Here is a 21186-nt window from a genome sequence, read left to right on the forward strand (position 1 = left end):
ATAAAAGGAGACAAAAGACAATCTACACCCCCGGGGTGTTGCTTTTCTACATCTTACAACAGGAGACAGCAAATGGAGGTGTGAGGTCATCGAGCAACAAGGAGCCTGCAGACAGACAACACTCAGCTAATGAGACACGCCGCTAAGGATCGGCTGCTTCTGTTATCCAGCCTGGCCTGTTGAGAAGGGAAAACCACGGCGCTCTCTTGGATCCGATTATAATGACAGGAGGACCACGAGAGGAAGACCTTTACAAAAGATTCAAGTACGGGAGGCGGAGCAGACCGGAGAGGAAGGAGAGTCACGCCGCCGTTGTTGTCGTTATGCGGTCGGCTGCAGCTACTAATGAAGCTGATTGGGATTAGCGCTTCCGATGCACAAACAGCTGCTTCTCCTCGCTCTCTCTTTTCATTAAAACTGAAGATGCACATCTCGTCCCCGCACTCAAAATGGAACCAGGATTCCACTTGCGGTGACCTTTCAAAGGGCATCCAGTTACATGACGACAGCCTATTTAGCTCTGCAGAGATAAGATGCCGAGTTCATTAAAAAAAAAAAACAACCAAGTGATTTAAGAAGTCATGAGAGTATACAGCAGATACCCCCCCGAAGATGCCCAGTCATTGTTTGCAAGTCGATTATTAGCGGGATGGAATTGCACGGCGCTGTGAGAGCAGGTGAACAAAATTAGTCTTGATGCAGCTAATTTTTTTAACAAATTTCAGCACTAGAGAGGATTCGTCCTTAAGGTCATCCAGTGAAGTCAAAGCAGCAAATGAAATGCGTTTAATACAAGTTGAAATGGATGTTACAGCCAGCATCTACAGAATATGCAAATCTCATCTTTAGCTCTCGGGAGCCCTCAAGCTATTTCTATAATCCTGGGAGTAACGCAAGTTTCTGCCTCGTAAACGCATCCTGCACGGAAATGGCCAATTCTATCGCCTCAGCGAGCAAGGAAATTACAATCCCGGTGCCGCTAACATATGGCCAATTTACCAATGTCCATTATCAGGAGAGAAAAAGGCCTCCTCCATGTGTGAACGCTAGCCATATAGTCGTGGGTAAATGTAACTTGTGGCCTTGGCAAACCTCCCATCGTGTATATATACCAGTAATTCTTACACAAGAGCACTTCGGTCGGAGCTTATCTCAGTCACACACTTGAGCAAATGCTTGCTCAAAACAACAGGCGGAACGTGCGGCGCATTGGAATTAGGGAATTTGAGCGACGTATGTTCAGAAATCGGATGTTTACAATTATTTCTAGAATCATTCAACCCTTTTGAGTGGTTCCACTTTTCCTGGTGTTCAGGTTTGAAGTCAGAATTGATTATTTTATACTCGGCATGACAAGGACACTCAGGAAAACTAATTAGTTAAACTAGGTTAATAGGTTTTTCCCCCAGGCCAGATCTGAAGGTGTGTATTACAGAGCACAAAAAGGCTCCGACGCTACCGTCGTGAAGTGATGTTTTTATGTTGGTTGTGCCGTTATCAGTGCACAATGAAATGGAAAAACACGTCACCAAGGCAAATTAATTCGCTTCCAACTGTTTAACTATTTCCAGTTAGCCTTAAATATAACTTAATGTGCAAAATAATGTGTGTTTCATTAAATTCTAACCATCACAAGTGTGGAAATAAAATAAACACAAAATGTCTATTTTGTTTCCATCGACTTGCGTTTTTCTTTGAATTTAACATTTGCACAACATTGTGTAAAGTATTTTTCGGTAGTGAGGCTATGTACCAGGCCGAGTGAAGAGTGCATATGAACCAGTCTGGTGAACATCAGACGTGTGATAAACAAGTCTGCCAAATTCAGAATGCCTTCTACTCAAAACACATTCCGACAGCCAAGTCTATTCGACCTACACGAATGGGGAATTCCAAAACACAATCAACTTGTCACAATGTGCAACGTCTGTAATATAAAAAGGGAGTCTTTGTGAGATAATTGGACGAGTGGAGGAAGCAAAGAGAATAAATGGTCCCAACTGGTGGGAAGTGCAGGAATGAATGTGCGAGTGTGTAAGATGAAAAACAGCGCTCTTACAAAACAGACAAAAGGCATCATACAACTCCATTCTGCTACGGAAATATCCCTTAAAGGAACGTCTGGTCGATAAGCCATGAAGTGGGGGCTTGTGCCGCTATGAATTAATGAGCCAGATCCCAGTTACCCCCCCCCCCCCCCCCCCCCATACAACAGAGATGTGGCTGTATGGGGAGCAGATGGCCACTGCACAACACAGTAGAGCAGTCAGAAACCAGCCAGAGCTACGGTGACTTCACTTCTCGAGCATCTTCATCAACAGGCCCCCCCCCGAAAAGTGGACGGCTGACGCTTTGTTAAAGTCCTTAGTGGAGTAGCGAACAAGGTTAAACCAGAGGTAACCGAACTATTCACACTAAGAAGGACAAAAGCACCACGATATCAGGGTTGGCAGAGAAACATGTGACATGCCAGAAACTACTCCCCCCCCCTCCACATACTTTGATCATCTGTAAGTGCGCAGTGCCAAGACTCCCCACTGATCTCGGCCCGGGCATCACATGGAATTAATCACACTCTGACCTCCCACAGACCTGATGTCAGGGCACAAGTGCAGGCATTTGAGGAAAGCTTAGCCGCTTTCCAGAGGATAAAAGCTCTGCTGTCCGCCAGTGAACCGTACAGCACTACAACCCGAGGCTTGAGGATTTCTTTATCAGAGCGACTACAAAGAAAAGAGCAAACTCAACAAACGTAGGAATGAAAACAGAATCAATATCATGCATTGTGCAGTAATTCTCTGAAACATTACAGCAAGGCGGTCAGGAGGTATCCAACAAAGGAAACCTACACAAACACAAGGGGTTTAACTGGTCTCTGGAAAGGTTGCTCTGGTAGCAATCGTTCGTGAACAACAGGATCGGTTGCGAGACTGGACTATTCATCGGAACAGAATCCACGCACAGCTGTCCCAACTGTGCGTGGATGGAAAGGCAACAGCCCACCTCAGAGCTTTTAGGTCAAATTCCTTCAACAAGTTCACAAGAAAGAAACTTTGAACTGGTCCCACCCTCCACAACAGGCTAGGCTGGACATCTGCAAACCTCAAGGCTCAACGAATAGCCGGAGCAAACTTCTTGGACTGCAGCAGAAGTTAGTTGATATCGAAAAGTCCCGGTTGAACCCCGTCTCAGGCAGGGCCCAACATGTCACTTCACTTTACCTTACGCGCTGCATGAATGTCAAAGAAGGGCTTGTTCCGGACACTAAAGGGATCCTTGGTTTTGTCGATCTGTCCCGTCTTCATCTTTTCCATCCTGGGAGAAATGATCTCCTTTTCTATGCACAACAGTCGGATATTGAAATCGCACTGGCCGACGGGTTGCCCCTGAAAGACACAAAGGAAACAGCATAATGAATGAAGTTATGTTAATGCAATGACAATGTGCAGTACATTTTCTTTTGTTGGAGCCGCGTCTGTTGCAGCTCTACTGCAGACCTTTTCAAACAGATTGAACGATTTGAGATTGTGACTAAAAAGAGAAACACTGGCTTCGGACCAGTGCGCCTTCATCTTGAATCTTCTTCTGTTTCTGTCTGCTAAAGGCCACGTCTCCTCTCAGGAGCCCCCGACGGAGTTATTGGTCTGCCGGGGGGGGGGGGGGGGGGGGGGATTTTAAAAGTGCATGAGGAGGTGGGTGGGCAGAACTTTGGTCTTTCACATCAATGAAAATAGAAAAGCCACTCAATAACTCAATATTAGTATTAGCCTAGTCATGAAACGAGGACTGCAACCCAGAGGGATGAAGCCGTTGTTGATCTGAGTGTATTGATCCTACGCTATGATCCGTTCGAAACACATTAATACCAGCAAATCAGAATAATAATGTTATTCATGGAACAATTTCACAAAGCTTGTTAGAAAGGCGGCAAAATGAAACAACCGATACGGCGTACAGAAATGAAAAAGGAGCGCAGCAAAGACGAAGAGAACACATCTGCACAACCAATGGTTAATCAATCGCAGAACATCGGCTAAATTCATTGAACATTGAACGACTAAACTTTCGGATTTATCAAAAATAAAAACGATAATCAACTGCCTTAAAAACTAATGATCTAATTATTGATCATGTAGGAGGCATTACACTTTGAGTCCTCGTCCCAAAATCGTGACGCAAATTCCCGAGCGGTGTCCCGCAGCAGCGGCTGGTATCGTGTCACCCGTGTTCGACACCATCTGTCATCTGTGTCATCAGGACAGAGCAAGATGTAAGTGTGGATGATTCAAGGCGTGTGTGTGTGTGTGTGTGCGTGTGCGTGTGCGTGTGTGTGTGCGTGTGCGTGTGGTCCACGCCAGCGCAACAGGAAAACACAGCAGATACAAATCTTGTTAATCCAATATGACGGGGAATCAAGATCAATAAGGGCGGCCGCCCTGTCATTTCTTTTCTGCGCTGTGCTGTGCTTCTCTATTCGTCTCAGATTTCCTGTCAGCGGGCCGGGGTCGAGCGCGGTCAATGCGCCGGTTTTTGACGAGTAATAATAGATCAGATGGATCAGATTTGATGCGACTGATGCTAATCTATCAAGAAAAGCTTTCAGCCGCTGATTTACAGGAGAGCTGTAGCAAATGTTTTGTTTTTTTTATCTTTTACATTTAAAGCTTCTATTGAGTTTTCAAGGCAATCAGGTTACAGACAGTGTTATCCATTCACAAATGGATCCACAAGTTCAGGTTACAGATTGAAAATACAGGCTGGAACTCCAACACTCCAAACTAAAGTCCCTGGAGTGTCCCGATTCCTGGAAAATCTAAATCGTGACGCAAGAATCGCCCATGAGGAAAAGACACATTCCCCAGTTACCGTCTGGAAATCGAGCAAGAAAGATTCACAGCTGAAATGTTTGTTTTTTTGGTAGTTCGGTTGCAAATGCAGCGCCGGGACTGAGCATGAAGCGCGCTTGGAACGTTAATCATCCACGATTCGAACGACGACGCCCTCGCGTTGCTTCCCGCCCTTCTCAGCAGCAGGAGGATCTTACCTCGACAGACGTTTACGGCACAAGGCAGGCTATTCCTCGGAGCGCGATGTTACCCACAGCAAGGTGTGTGTCATATAATATCAGTCGCTCCGTCCGATTATCGAGCAGAAAGCTTTTCTGGCTCCCCAGACATGCAATTACACCCCCCCCCCCCCCCCCCGCCATAATAACCACCTTATTTCATTCATCAGTGCCCACATGTTATTCCACATGCTCAACCTGGAAATGAAAGCGGAGACTGATGTGATAATTACAGGCGGAACGCGAGCGCGTTCCCAGCAGACGAGCTCGCATGCGACGCAATTTATGAACAAATGAAAACATTTGAGACTCAAGCTGTCGCCGCTTTAAACCGTCGAGTCACTGTTGGGCAAAGGACGGCCATTGCTACTGGTATACGGCTGCACCGTTGACGTGCGACGACGCAGCCCGGGGATGGAAAGCCCTGCAGCGCTGCAGACAAGACCTCTCAAGCAGCAAATGGCGTTTGTGCCGCGCTCAAGCCTGAAAAGATGAGGTTTGTAAGGGGACACGCTAAACGCACTCGTTTCTGTTCTGCTGTCATGATCGATGCGATAATGATGCTTAATTCCGCACCCCCCCCCCCCCCGCCGCCGACGCCAGAGTATTTTTGGCAAATGACAGATAACAAGGTCAATCGAACGTCCACAGCTTCTCCCCCAGATAAAAGCTTTCCGCGGCAACTTGAAAATGAAAGACATGCATGTGACTGTTGTCGCGCTTTCATCACACCTCGTCGGTTCCCCCACAGCGGAGGAGCTGACGGTGACTGACAGGCAGCAACTTTCCAGGAATAGAAAAATAAAGGCTTTCGGGAGGTTTTTGTTTTTGTACTACAGCGGCAGCAGATATGAAAAAATTCATTCCGAGACCAACAGCGGTCGACCGAGTCAATCGGTTGCATGATCCGAGAGGCAGACGCGTTCGGCGCAAGAACACCGGGAGGGCAGAGAATTTGACGTGAAATGCCGGCTCTACTTCTCTATCGCTTTCCAAACCCTCAGAAGCAAATCAACTCTGACTCGTTGCTCGCTGCCAAATTACACTCTGATGCAGGAGGACACGCGCTTCTCATTACCGCCTAATCGAGAGAGTCCCAGCGCTGCGCTTCCTCTGACTTAGCAAACGAGTCAAGCGTCACGTCGCCCCCCCGGGTCTCACGGGGGCTGTGTTCTCGCCACCCTACTTCAGTTCCATCCCCGATCCCTCTGTGCTGAGGTGCAGCCTGCCACCGATGGAGAAGTCAGTGTTTTACCAATGGCTGGGGGGGGGGGGGGGGGTCACGTTGAGCTACTAACCTCTACACCAGCTCACAGAGACGTAGCCGCTCACCGCCGGAGTTCTTATTGAGTAGCTTGCTTGTGCTGATCCTTGATCAATGGAGAAAAAAGGGCAACAGGCAGACATAATGGCTGCGATAGCCCCTCCCCTTTATCCCAAGGTATTAATAAAAAAAATTGCAAGGAAGAGAGCAGCAGCTCGCCGAGGGCAAACTACAGCCTCACTGGTTTCTGCGCCTGGCTGCTTGTCATTAGCGGTTAAAGGGATGAATTCATTTACAGTTCGGAAGCGTGTTCACAATTAACAGCCTTGCAACCGTTGTCCTCAGGCAACGGCAAAATGATGCAGCGGGACAGTCGATGCGAGACACGTCTCCCGTGCAAAAAGAGCGTATGCAGCAGCGCGCGAGGACAATTGGGGTAAAGGCCGGCGCTAAATGCCCCGTTTGTCACATCCGCTTGGAATTAAATGCAATGTTAAAGTTTGTGATAAAGGTTTAATAAATCTATCCCGGTGATGAATACGTCCACGGAGTCCAAACCAATTATCGGGTAAAAGCACATCCTATTCCGAGACAGTTCAGCGCTGTGTGGCGGTCAGGCTTCGGTAAAGCCGGCTGCGTGACAGGGCTGGAGGGGGGGGGGGGGGGGGGGACTGACAAGCGGCGTCATCCCGGAGCAAGTAATGCTTGGATGAGCAGCGCCCCGCTATCGGAGAGCCTGCGAGGAACCCAACCAGGAGAACAAATCCCCCCCCGATCGACTGTACGCAGGGTTGTTCCGGTTTCCTCTGCTGGAGAAGACTCATATAGACAATAAGTGTAAAAACAAGAAGCGGGGGCAGCCGAGACCGCCGCTGTTCATCGCGTCTGACATCCTTGGGATCAAAGGTCAAAGGAAAGAGGCCATATTTCTCTACTCACATTGAATTTGATGATGTCGTATATGAGGTAGCGAGGGACCGGCTGGCCGTTCACCTTGTCGATTATCATCTCCTGCAGGCGTAAAAGACAAGAGTCAATTAAGAGAGGAGAAAAGATGGAGACAGTTATTTGCAGCGCTGGAATCGTGACGGGGAGCTTTTTCTTTCGCGTCTATTTGTCACTGTTTTGACATGGAGAGGAGGCGCGTGAGAAATATCTCTCCGGCTCAGGAAGATCTGTGGACTCTCAGACACGGCTCCGGCACACGCACGCCGGCCTCCTGCGAGTTTGACGCCGTTTTTAATGTGCTTTATATTCCACTGCTGTTTAAACATTGTCAAATCAACATTTCTCGCCGCCATAGTCCCCCGTCTGACGCGTCGGGATTTACAATGAAGATGCACAAAACACAATCTGGGATGTGTGAACATCACAGCATGTGGAGAATAATTCATATTGGAGTTCAGTTGCACAGAAGGGAAACCACTCGGGAGGTGGGGGGGGGGGGGGGGGGGCTGTTGAGTGCTCTCAAGGGGATGAATGTTCAAAGAGGGAGGTGGGAAAGACGGCAAGGAATTGTGGGCGGTGGGGTCTGGAGGAGTAGGACATGCAGCAGAAAGAGCGTCGTGCATCCATAATGCAAAGCGCCGAAGACGAGGAGCGGCGGCGGAGCAGAACGACCAACGGAGACACGATCCGCATTCAAAGAACGGTTACACAACGCGGTGACGGCAGAGAGGCGCTCCAGCGCGTCAGCAGCGGCAGGCGGGTTTGCAAGCTCTGAACATTTACCTGTTATAAAGGTAGAATTGTAGAACTATGTGTGCGCCTCTTCGCCTCATCCAATATTGAAAGGGCACGAGTTTGTCCCACCGCCGCTCGGCAGGTAAAACGGGCAGCAGGCAAAGCGCATCATGGTCCGATGAAGCGGAACAAACCGTCTCTTACAAACAGGGACCGAGTGACCCGTTGACGGGAATACACGGAGATGATTCATTTATTAGCGTTAATGTCATGTCAGACAGAACACACAGTTTGGTTTTAAGCTGCATGGCAGAGATTCTGCTTGGAGCACAGCTTAAATATCGTGCGTGACATCGTCGTCCACATTCCTGGAACAACTGATTAATGAACCGTTTTCGCTCGATTTCCTTCACAATGTGGCGTCAGAAAGGATTTTCTAGTTTCCAGCTACGTCCACTGGTTTTCCATCTGTGCTTGATGTTGGCAGCCTCTGTCCACGCCGAGTGCTCGCTGGGATCTTCGCGTTTTCATCGCGTATGAAACGCAATGTGATCTGGGCCGTCTGGGGGCACGCGATGCCTGGCAATCGATTTCGATATCCAGCCTTTTTCTACAATTACTGGGACCGTTCTTTTACGGAACAGTGCGCTGCTCCGGCTCGGGTGCAGCCAAACACGCCGTAGTGTCCTGCCAACAGATGGTCATTGTTGCACGTCACGTGTAATATCCTATTAAAACTGAAGGCTATCGTGCCAAAAATGGGGGGGCTGAATACACAGACTGGAGCAGCTCCAGCATTATAGAGCAAAGATATTTTCAAACCTAGTCCAGAAACATCTTCCAGTTTTCAAAGCTTCATTCTGGATAAATAAGCCCAGCAGACATTTAGAAGTACGGAGTTATTTTACAATCCCGAAAGAGACGCAGCGTCTCCGGACTGGATGGTCGTTAGCGCCTTCTGGCAATAAAAAGTAAAGCTACGTTCACACCGAAAAGCGCAGCTCCTTTTTGATTTTATTATCTTGATGGTTCACATTCAGAACACAAGCAATCTGGATTCAGCGCTGACAGAACGGCCGGCGTACACGCGACGACACATTCGAGCCTTCTGCACCGCCAGAAGCAAAAAAAAAAACATTTCACGGTACTCGAAACAGAAGCACGAGCAGTAAAATATATTTGCAAGCGAGCCAGCGAGCCCAGTTCATCTGCCTGCGCCCATCCCTGGTGGCAGCAGCCGTCTCAAGAGGTACACACTTTGTACTTACTTAATTATGTCCTTGTATTTTCTGTCTGTTTGTTATTAAAAAGGAAGCTATTGCTGTTTCCTTTTAAAAAAATAATCATCTATAAGCAAATGCATCCCGAGAGCCATTTAACCATCAGTCAAAGGATTTCCTTAAAATGTGCGTCGTTGTCTGACATGAATTCATTTCACACTTGACGGGAGCAAAAGGAGCAAAATGTCAACTTTCGGCGAAGGAGGACAAAGGAGGCTGGACGGGAGGCGGGGGCCGCTCTTTGAAGACAGGCTGCAGAGAGGAGTGATGTCATTGCAGGAGGCTGCCATCGTTATGCATCTGGGGGGCTCTGACCCGTTGCGCAGACAGCAGCGGACGAATAGATTGTGTGACCAAAGGAAACCGCCTGGAATCCAATCGAGAGTTCACATTCCTGTGATATTGGAACTCCAGTTGATGCAGAGCCCGTTAAAAAAACGGCAAGTAAAGACAAAGCCCGGCGCCTTTGGGCTTAAGATGAAACATATCAGGCGACGCGGTTCGGCTCGGAGAGGATTCGCCGTAATCAGCCCCGACACAGCCCCTCGGAACCGAGCAACCGATGAATGAATGCATCAAAACAAACCTCGAAGCAATTTACAGACACGCACTCCCGCCGCTAGTTCAAAGGAACACCGATACGGCGCAATTAAACGTCCTGAACGAGTGAGGAAGGTGAAGTCGCCGTCTCCATCGGCAGCTGTCAGGCTAAAAAGGAAGCTCAGACCCATTTTGCATAAAATTGGTAAACACTGATGAAAGAAAAAAAGAACTAGGAGGAAAAGAGGCGGCCCTGTCTGTCATTTCTTTTACCGCCTCGAGACGCGTGGCCCCCGTCGTCTGTGTAACATCGCTGACGTTAAACGCCTCAGGAAGGCTGCAGACGTTTCGTTACCCAGCAGCTAATTATTATGCTGTTCCAGCGATGGCCGCAGTGCAATCGTACCCCCCCCCCCCCTTTGTGATGCAGCCATGAAACGCAGCGTCGTTCTGCAAAATGAATCCATATTTAATCATAAATTTAAAAAGCCGACACCGCCTTCATCAATTATTCTGCTTTGAATAAAACTTTGCGCGAGCCGCCGTCCGAGTCGATGGATGCTTTTCACCTGCGATTCCATTATGTGTACCGAAAACGTGCCACGGTTTTTAATGGAGTGGCGACGCGGATGGTCGACTGCCTTCCCGAATACTGTCCGCACGTCTTCCGACTCCAAAAAGAGAACATTTACATTCAGAAAGAAATGAATGATTTCAATTAATCAGCAAATGAACGAATAGTAGCGGTGCCTCGCACTGTGTATTAGGAGGATCGTGCCTGATACCGGGGGAAGCTGAGCCCTGCGTGACCTTAAACACACAAACACGCCAATTAAAGTCTGAGAACGGTACTAGAGGGGGGGAGCATAAGTCACCTCAGGTGACGTGCTGATGCGTGTTACAGCGCAACTCAGCGGGGGAACAGGAGGAAACGTGTAACACATTTCATTAGCCATTTCTCCGGGACGTGGAAGAGACAGGTTGAAAGATGAAGTTTGGCAACTGATATCAATTATCCGCAAGGCTGCACCGCGAGAGCGGGATCGGAATGTCAGGAGGTTGGGAGGGGAGAGGGACGCGTGACTCCCGTCAAAGCGGAAAACGGGTCACCTGACAAGAGAAGCGGCATTACGAGGGCATCGTCAGGAGAAACTCACCCCATCCAGCAGGGTGTTGGTTAAGTGGACGCGCGGATCCTTCCGGAAAGGGAACTCGAGTTTCGCTATGTGGAAGATCGAGTTGTCCCTGTCGATCATGAAGACTTCATTTTTCCCATTGATCAACATCATGTACCTGGAAGAGTACGGAGAACAACGTGGTTGTAATTATAAGAGCTAAACGTCACATTACTACAGTGTTATAACACAAGCCATACTTCCTGTGGCTTTGATGAGGTCATCACTGAATAAGAAATAAGAAATGTTAAAACGAGTAATTAGAAAAGCACTCGGAGAGCACAGACCTCCGCCAAGCAGCTCATTCCCCTCCTAATTGGATCGACACCGTCCACAGGGTGATCTGGATCATCAAAAGGTTCTAGATTGTTCTTGGATCTGGATCAGATCCAGAGGACAGGTTTCATGATGGTTCATGTCGGACCCCTTTATGACTGTGATTTTTGGTGAGCCAATTGAATGCACATTTTACAAGAGAGGATTTTTTTTTTTTAAGCCTCCATTCGTAGTAAATAGGAAAATCCAGATTTTTTTTGTTGTTGTATCCAGATGGGTATCTGGATCACTCTCAAAATTTAATGGGATCCAAGTTAGACTAAAAACCATCTTCAAAAAAAATTAAACAAAATCCATCCAGCGGTTTTCTCCTCGCACAAATGTTTTCGAACTTCTGTGATAATCTACAAATGTGTTTTCCATAGGACAGAGATTTGTATAAAAATACATTCTAACATCTCGTAAACACATATTATTTTTATATCGCTCATTATTATACATTTAAAATGACTGACTTTAAAATGTCTTAATGCGCTCGACTGTCGCGTGATCCTCGTCTCGCCATTTCTTCAGTGTCGGCAAAGCAGACATTTTTTTTAAAAAATATCATCGCGGCCCTTTTGTGATTCTTGATTAAGACGTGAATCAGTTTTGTTTTTTTCATTCTAGTACACAATACAACCCCTAATTTTCTTTCATCACTTTATTTGGAAGACTCAATACGCCTATCAGCTCAACGCTGCCGCTGCGAGCAAAGAGGAATTAAATTGTGTTACGCTCAGCAAACAACCCGACAACAAAGACTGTAAACTTTAAGATGCTAATTAGCTGTGGCCCATTCAAATGAAGCAAGAGGTGAAGGCGCGAGAGAAAAGATGAGCAACCGGATACCTGCTAATTATAATAATGTAAGATGCCGTCTGATAGCAAACGAAGCCACTTTTCCTTTCATCGAGCTGTGAAACGGGAAATACAAGGAAACAAAAAGCTTTTGTTAGTGTGTTGTTTTCTTTCTAAAGTAACCACACTAACACACAACGGCTAATTCTCATGATTATGTCATTTGGACTTTTATTTAAAGTTTGAATCGGACTAACTGGACGGACGTGAGAATAAAATATTCTTCACAATAAGTTAATAAATGATTTCCCCTGTTGGAGACGCAGCTACTGTCAGTCAGCACGCCGCCGGCGCCGGCGGGGAAGGGGCACAGAGCTGAACTAATCCGTGGTCAGTTTTTGCAGGTGAGATTTACCAGAAGTCAACTCGTGTAGGAATCAAATCGCTTTAAACTTTTAAAGATTTAACAGGACAGCAGTTTGACTAGATATACAGACATAAAATAAATCTTTAAATCCTCTCCATTCCTGCTGCTCTTCCTGGATTAGACAACATAACACCGCAGGGATTCACTCGTTATTCCTTTCGTCCATCTTGTTCGGTAAAGTTCGTCTGAGTAAAAGTTAAATTACACCGAAGCAACGGGAAAGTAAAAAATGTAAATTCAAAAACAGGAAGTTGCTGTAAAATGACTTCTACACTTGATCTGTGGTCAGTTGTAGATGCCGTTTCACTAGTTTCATTGTCACAGACGTCAAGGAAGCAAGACGGGGGGGACAGGATATTTCCTTTTTCCAGTGCTCATTCTCTCTCTCTCTCTCTCTCCATGAGGGTAAAGGAGAATCGTGCCATCATCATCATGAATCATTTTCAAAGGTGAACGCCATAAAGAGATACGGGGCCGCAGAAACGATTCATGGAGCTGTTTTTGTGTAATCGTGAATCTGCGTAATCCAGAAGTAAAAGATAGGCCAGTTCCGGTAATATAAAACCCAGACAGGCAACAGATATCTTGTCGGAGAAGCAAGGAGTCTGACATCAAGTCTAATCAATCGACTGATTGGTCCGCCGCCTCTTTGTGTCTGCCGGCTGGCTGCTAATCATTCCGAGGAGGTTTCCTCTCCTGAGGCGTTGCTGTCGGAGAAGAACAGCTGGAATGTAATTCTGTTGGTGACTTGGACTGTAAAAAATATACATACCATTTGACAAATTTTAGACTATTGACGAGTACGTTTTAATTAATTCTGAAGGCTTCATTGCACCTCTTAAGAGGCCAATTACACTTTGCAGGCTTCCTGCTGCTGCTTAAAAAAAAACTGAAATACCAAGTGGGGAATAAAGCAGGAACAACTAATGACTTGGTGAGGAACCGCCATGCATTTCCAAAGGTTAAGGATGCTAATTAAAGCCACTGGAAAATTGTATAAAACATTATGAATGCACGCCATGAAAACCGGTAAAAGGATGTGAAGCTCAAATTCTGCAACGCTGGATTTGATATCAGTGACTTCTCCCCCCCCCCCCCGCTGTGTTTTCCTCGTACCTGCTGCGAGTCTCCGCCATTAATTCCTGGGATTAAATGCAATAAATATAGCATCAATGCCAACTGGTTCAAAGTGAACTCGACAGGCTGCCAAGTGTGTGTGTGAGCAGAATAATATACACGCTGACAAAAGTACGCTTTGAAGGCAGATTTATTCTCTGCGGGAGGGGGGGGGGGGGGGGGGGGTCGCATCGAAAGGTAAACTCCCCTTTCCAGTTTCAAAATGACGAACTGCAGCTTGTAAGCGTGGATTAATCTTAATTAAAAGATTGACTTCGACATATATATATATATATAATGAAACAAAAAAGGCATCTTCCAATGGGTCGTATTGGCTGATAAATATTTGTTACTCAAAAGCTAGTCATCTCGGTTTGATGGTCGCCGCGCCTCCGGCACTGAATCACAATAACTATTTGACTTCACCGGGTTTCCAAAAGCAGCAGGAGGAATAAATGAGTTACAGATTGGATGTGTTGAAGGGTGCAGCAACAGGCCGGCCCAAACCGCGGTGGAGAATGCAATTTCATTATCGGCCAGCAACGCGAGTAAAATCGTGCGGAAACGGATTTTGGAACGGCTTCTAATCCCGCGCGGCGTTAAATCCGGTAAAAGTCATGACACCGCCGTTCGTACAATGATCATCAGGCAAAACGCACAAATGGAATCATTTCCAATCCCTGTGCGACGTCGAAAAAGGAATTATCTGAATATAAAGCCAACCCCATTATGAAGTGCGTTCTCTTCGGAGGACTCCGAGTCCTTTTCACACACACACACAAAAAAAAAGTGAAATTACTATCAAGTTGAGAAGAAACATCTATTTTTAGTTGATAACTCGACGTGGCGACTGGATCGGCGCCGTTGATGTGGAGCGACTACGAGAGGCAGAAACGACGTCGCACACAAAAGCTCCCGATAAAGAATCGGATTTATTGTCCCTCCGGGAACAAAGAAGGAGACGGCCCTCCCTTCAAAGCCGCCTGGAGATCATGTTGCTCGGGGCTCTTCGGCGGAGAGACGATGGGGTCTGTCCCAACTTCTCTCCTCCGCTCATGACACGAAGGATGAACAAAGCGTTTTGGCATTCAGATATAAATCAGGGTCGTCCAAGAGTGAGAGAAAATAAAAATGTGGGAAGAGAAGGAAGGAGCGCTGAGAGGGACAGACAGACATTTCCAGAGTGGGCGAGACACAATGAAGGCATTAAAAGGGACACAGGGACACAGTCACAGGGAAATGTTTCACAGCTCAGTTTAGTCGAACGACTCCCAGGATGGGAGGACATGTTTCGTCTCAGAGAAGGACCCGCGTCTGAGAAGATCAAACGGACGGGAGAAGTGTGGAACAGCCAGCGAGGACGGCGGGGAGCAGGACCGCTTTCACTGGCGTCTAATTGGCCCGTTAGCCACGGCTAACGCTGTCAAGTATGTTCAGAAGCAAGCAGAGTGAGACCATTAGTGCTGCGTAACTCCCAGTGCCCCCCCCCCCCCCCCCCCAAAAGACATGACAACTGCAGACGCTGCGTTTCCGTTTCATGATCAGTCAGAAAACATTCAACCCGACACGATTCTTTATCCTCTCAAGTGCGAGCCCCCCCCCCCGGTCGTGCATCTGATTTTAGCCTCATCCTCGAGCTCCGTCCCCCGTCCCCCGTCCCCCGGTCTCTTTAGTCCTAATGAGACACAGGCTGCAATTGAGTGGGCTTTGCCAATATTGTCCCGCGGCATGACTGACACCAGCTGCGCTCGTGTGTGTGTGTGTGTGTGCGTGTGGGGGGGGGGGGGGTCTTAGAGCAGATAAAGGAGCTTTGCACATCATTAGCGGCGCATCAACGGGCAGAACTCAGAAAGGCCATGTTGGTTTCTCATTTAAGACGACAGAAGGATCCGTCCCCCGACGTCCCGGAGAAGACGATGCTCGGGGTTCCAGCTTTGTCCCTCGGTTTGGTGTGATCTGAAACGCCTGCGGCTCGATCTGCTGCAACTTAATGCCAAAGCCCGAAACGAGTGGCAATCCGGCTACAGCGTCTGATTTGGTGTGATGGATGAGCATCAACCCCCCCCCCCCCCCCCCCCCCCCCCTATTCCCGCGGAAATCATTCCAGGCTTGACGTCTCTGCCCTCGTACTGTCGATCACGAGCCGCTTCACCAAGCAGCGTTAGCGACATTAAATATATATATAGTGAATTTGAGTTAGAAAATTAAGAAAGTTAAACCCCTCTTTCTACCATAAAGTCCCCGAGACATAATTGGTCCCTCTGCCTCCTCCTCTTCCTCTCTGGGGCCCAAACCAATCGAGCTCTGACAGAAGGTTCTACGACAAGATGATTAAAACTCCAACTCAGCCCATGTTTGCCCCCCCCCCCCCCCCCCACTGATTTTACTGTCCTTTCTGAAGCCCACTAGAAGCCACCTTCTTGGCAGATAGCAGGCGGTGACAGTTTCCTCGCTGCATGAGCGTGCGTCAGCGAGGGCTGCGGAATATTTTTAGGCAAGAGGGGATGGGTGAGCACGTTGGCAGCATGTTGTGCTGCTGAGCAAGGCACTAACTGTCAGGGATGTCGAGGGGAGGCTGCAGTTACGTGGACGCCAAGCAGCGACGGAGAGGACGTCAGAGCACGAAAAATAAAAACTATTTCCACCAGAATTTTTGCTTTTCCAGGAAATAAAGAAAGTGAACTTAAGTCATTTTTTTTATTTTGCAAAGGGGAAACTTACTTATCCGTCTGGTAACACGGGAAAGCCGGAGGGCCTCAGTGTAGGTCATGCATAAATAAGAACCTCCGGCAATCGGAGGAGAATTTATTTCAGGTCCCAAAAACGCCACTGCCGACATCAGAATTCTGTTCACGGGCCGAATGACAAAAAAATGAAGGTCGTGTCGGGCCCCCGCAATCAGAGGACCACAATGCAAATGTGCAAAACCAGTGCAACAAGTCCTACGCCAGGATCAGCAGGAGTCATACGCCATAATCAGAGAGATTTTACACCAAATACTACAATGCTGAAAATTCAAACCCAAAGTGGCAAAAAGAGAAACATTGAAGGTAATGAAAGGTTTTCGGAACTTATGCTGCAGCGATGACTCATACCTGCTGCTACTACCCCCCCCCCCCCCTCTGTGGTGACTGAAAGAACCCTTCAGGTGTTGGAGGAATTAGGGGTAAAGGACAAAAACCTCATGGCGGAAGGATAAACAGCATCAACCTTTATGAGCAAAACTTCCCGACAAAACTTCCCAATCTTTTAGCGGACGTCGCGCACACACATCTGCAGCATCTCGCTCCGAAGCCAAAACCTGTCCGCCGCCAGGAAATTACAGAAGCGACATGAACAATTCTGAAAAATGACTGCAGTCATTCAATATTCACCAGCGGCTTCACGCCGGTGAGACACGGCGCTTTCGGAACGGACTACCGGAATGCTCAAAATCGCTTTTTGAACACTCGACACGAGCTTCTGGCAAACAAGTCATAAGACGAGAACTAACAACAAATTCACCCGCTGACGGCGACGAGAAAGAAAAACAGCAACACCGGCCCCATCAGCCGTTTCTCAACGGCCTCGCGGCGAGATTAAGGCGCCGCAATTTAAACCCGATGAGAAAAGAGAAGCCTCGTTATTACACAGCCCTCACTAACAAGCCGGGAAGGTAAATTACTGCCCGGAGCTCCGCCGAACACCGAGTCACTGGGAGCCGGCTCGCTGAAGGGCCGACCAATCAGGTCGGCCGGAGACACAAAGAGCACTGCCTGTATCGACGCGAGTGGACAGGGAGTCATTGATCGCAAAGAAAAGCCCTGAACAATAGACCCACCGTGTGCCGTCAGCCTTCCAGCTGACTTTGTATGGATTCTGTTCCAGGAAACGAAGGTTTTGCAGGTCCATGGACACCGGCTGGGCGCCGGGAAAACCAGACCTGCAACAGAGAACAGGCGCCTTAGACCTAGCAATCCTACAGGTTCAATTCTGAAATGAATAGCAACGTAAACGCTTTCGTTCTGAGCGTCGGCACGCTTAAAGGCGAGCTCCAGATGAAAAAGGCGCCGAGCAGAGGCAGGGGCTTCAGGCGCCTCACATTCTGTACACTTGTGGTGATAATTTGAGAAAGAGACGAGTCCCAGTCCGAAGCGGACGCTCCTCCATCGTGACATGATGGGATTCAGTGAAAATACCAGTTAATGTCGCATTAAGCGAAAACAGACTATTGCATTCGCTGAGCCGTGAACCTTGAGAAGATTTGGGACGAGTTTAAAACAACAACGGAGAGCAGCGAAATGTGTAGCGGCTGCAAAAAAAAAACGTGTAATAGTTAAAATGAAACGTGTAACGGCTTGAACCGACTTGTGAACGGCACCTTAAATGGCTTCAATACGGAGGGGCGGGTGGATTCACGCAGGGCGCCGTGTCACGAGAGGAAGCCGTGAAGCTCCAGGAAGAGGAAATCTATTCCTGCTTCGGCTGCCTGTCAGAGTCAAGATGCCCCCCCCCCCCCCCCCCCCACTTCAGTACAGTACAGGGCGGTGCATACTTTTCCCACTCGGCCATCTCCTGGCACTTTCTTTGGATCTCTCCCAGCTTGGGTTGTGTGGTGACCTGCGTGACGCCTTTCACCGAGATGCCTTCGAGGAAAATGGCGCCCTGGGAGGGAAGACAGGAAGCTGAACTCAGGATGGAGTCTTTTTTTTTTTTTTTACCTTGTCTGCATTCGTGCTCCACAGTGACGCACATAACGTCAGTCCCTGCTAGAGTTCTATGCAATTTTTATTCTTATAGTGATTGTGACCGTCACCTGCCCTCTTGGCAGCCTAGCCTATTCCTATTTTATTGATTTTATTACCTGCTTACCGCCGTAGAGGGCTGTGCACACCGCAGTGAACACACAACATGGACAAACAAAAAGTGACAAATACACAGTGTTCTGAGAAGAAAGTGCAATGGATTTATTTGTGCCCCTTAATTCTACCCCTTCCATCCAATCATCACCAAGAGTTGTCCCAATACACCAGGTTCACATTCGTCTCTAGAGGAAAGTATGGATCACCAAGTTCTCAGATCTGAGGAAAAAGAGAGAGAGCATAGTGAGAGCCACAAACACTGACCCAGCAACCTCCACTAACTCAGAGATCTGTGTGCGGGGTTGACTCTCTAAACGAGTTTTGATAGGTGCTGGGGTGGTGGATCTGGCATGCGTGAAACCTCCACCTAAGAACGGGGCAGCCATCCCGGACCCAACAATGGCAACATGAGCCCCCAGACCACCCCAAGCAGCTACAGCAACCCAAGAACGACCACCATGGCCCCACCAGAGCCACACGCAGAAGAACCAGCCCAGGGCCCGGGGGCGACTTACACCAACACAGCCGACGAAACCTAGGCCAGCGCAGCGGCACGGGGCACAGCGGGCCGGCCTGGCGCCCCACCAGCACCCAACACCACGCCCCCCACAACCACCCGCCCCCCCCCCAGCACCCTCCACCCATCCCACACACCCCCCAGTCCCCCAGCCCCCCCCGAGTCAAAGAGACGCCGTCCCACGTTCACAAGAAACGCAATTCACCGGGCGAGGCTTTCCGAGCAGCCGCTTCTCGGCTTTCTCTCTTGAATTGTTACCCAAATGGAGCTCCATGAAGACTCCACTGATGATGATGATGAATATATTCATTAGATAGAATGTTAGAGTACAAGTACAGCCACACAGTAGCATGTATTACAGTACAAATAAAGTCAGACATCCTGTCTAAGAGGAGCATTTCAAAAAAGCCCTTGCAGTCTTGTTTCCGTTGAAAGTCCTTGGTACATAAATCATCGACATTTAACAATACAAATTTAACAATAAAAATAAAAATAAAAGGAGTGCACCCCTGCCCCCCCCCCCCCCCCCCCCCATGAGCCAGGACACAGAAGCTGCATAAGTAAACATGCATCCCACACGCATCTAGAAGAGAACGGCTCTCTCGTATCGATTAAGCTGGTCTGGGCAGGTGAAAATCAGAGACGGAAACTAAATTCCTTCGATTCCATTCCACCTCAAATATCCGGAACCCCTCCCGTCCAGGAAGGAAGAAATGGACACGCCCATTTTCTTCATCACCGATAAGAGATGACTTCTTACTTTGAATCTTTTTGAAGGTCTTTCTGAAGGATTCCACCCCCCCCTGCGATCCCCACCCCACCTCCATATAAGTATTTTAATATCTCAGATCCCCATAATGATCCCGGTCTGGGTTTACTTCTGGGTATAATTTTGAATAGCCTATTATCTTTTATGATAATGGTAACATTTTCGAAATAAAAAAAAAGGCCCTGCAGCATCTTGGAGATGAAAAGGATGAAAAGGAGCGGCAGCTCCGGAACGGTAAGTATCAGATTCCTATCGTGTCCAGAAAACACTGCAGTAGCAATGCGTATTTGTATCTGTGCAGACAAATCTATACTTTGATTTACTCGCAGCTAATCAAACGCGACGGCTTTTAACATTCTGTTGCGTCTGCGCCGGCTCCGGTTCGAATTTCAGCTTCTTTTAACTTTGTCAAACGTCGACATAAAAGAGAGGAAACCCTAATTACGTGGAGCTGGAGATGAGTCGACACCGATGAAAGCCTCTCCTCAGCTTCGCTCTTTATGCCGGCAGGTAAAATGGACGACCAATCAGATTCGAGGGGGCTACACTATCCCGTTAAGCGAGAGACGCCTCCCTATGGACCCTCCATCCCGGTGGATTCTCCACTTAACAGCCCATTTCCCGGAGCTCCCCGGAAGTCCTACCAGTTTTAGCTTCTCCTTCTTCTTTTTCCCAAGCGCCGGCTCGGAGGAGCTGGGGCCGGACTCCTGGTTGACGGGGCTACCGTCGTCCTCCAAGCACCAATCGGGGAGCTGGGGGGCAGGGGGCGCGTGCTTCTCGTCGCCGTACCGACGGAACAGCTCCTTGAGGTAGTCGCCTTTGTAGATCCCCGGGGCGCGGGCCCTGCTGAAAGCATTCACGGCCGCGTCGATGCTGACGGGAGCAAAAACGGGCAGGTCGGCTTAAATAGATCAGACGTGGCAGATATTCCATGAAGAATCCCAACCAAATATCCTAAAGTAGAACGTGAATCCAAATGTCTAAGAACGAGTTAAAGACTCCGGAGAGATTCCGTTCATAATGACGGCGTGGTTTGCCTTGCCGAGACGAGCCCTCACCTCCAGTCCATCTTCTCCACCAGGTACGCGCAGATCAGGAAGCCGGTCCTGTTGAAGCCGTGCGTACAATGAACGCCTTAAAAACAGGACAGAGAATCACACGCTAAATACACACGATGCCGTTAAATGTCACGCTCGTATCGCCGGGCTAGCTAGCCAGCCTCTGAGCTCACCTAAGAAACGTAACATCGCATAATACAAATGCGGCATCATTTATTTCGACTAACTAAATAAATAGGAAAGAAAACAGTCCCTGATTTTGAAATCAATATTTATTTATTTTTTAAATACAACCATCTGACTCGCGTCCCGCCAGCGATGCAAGTTTGCCCGGC

The 21186-nt window shown here is 48.2% G+C and overlaps 1 protein-coding gene across 2 annotated transcripts in view; it reads right to left on the minus strand.

Annotated features, from left to right (window-relative positions):
• rngtt (RNA guanylyltransferase and 5'-phosphatase) overlaps positions 1 to 21186 on the minus strand; it is a 45407-nt gene that overhangs the window by 21243 nt on the left and 2978 nt on the right. For both annotated transcript variants that reach the window (XM_068753580.1, XM_068753579.1), the window contains exons 5-11: positions 20852 to 20927; positions 20438 to 20666; positions 18201 to 18310; positions 17487 to 17588; positions 10990 to 11125; positions 7269 to 7340; positions 3222 to 3386 (exon numbers count right to left, since the gene is read on the minus strand). In XM_068753580.1, coding sequence (XP_068609681.1) covers positions 3222 to 3386; positions 7269 to 7340; positions 10990 to 11125; positions 17487 to 17588; positions 18201 to 18310; positions 20438 to 20666; positions 20852 to 20927 — 890 coding nt within the window. The remainder of the gene's footprint in view (positions 1 to 3221; positions 3387 to 7268; positions 7341 to 10989; positions 11126 to 17486; positions 17589 to 18200; positions 18311 to 20437; positions 20667 to 20851; positions 20928 to 21186) is intronic.

The sequence above is a fragment of the Brachionichthys hirsutus genome, chromosome 20 (assembly GCF_040956055.1).
Source record: "Brachionichthys hirsutus isolate HB-005 chromosome 20, CSIRO-AGI_Bhir_v1, whole genome shotgun sequence".
Taxonomy (NCBI): Eukaryota; Metazoa; Chordata; class Actinopteri; order Lophiiformes; family Brachionichthyidae; genus Brachionichthys; species Brachionichthys hirsutus.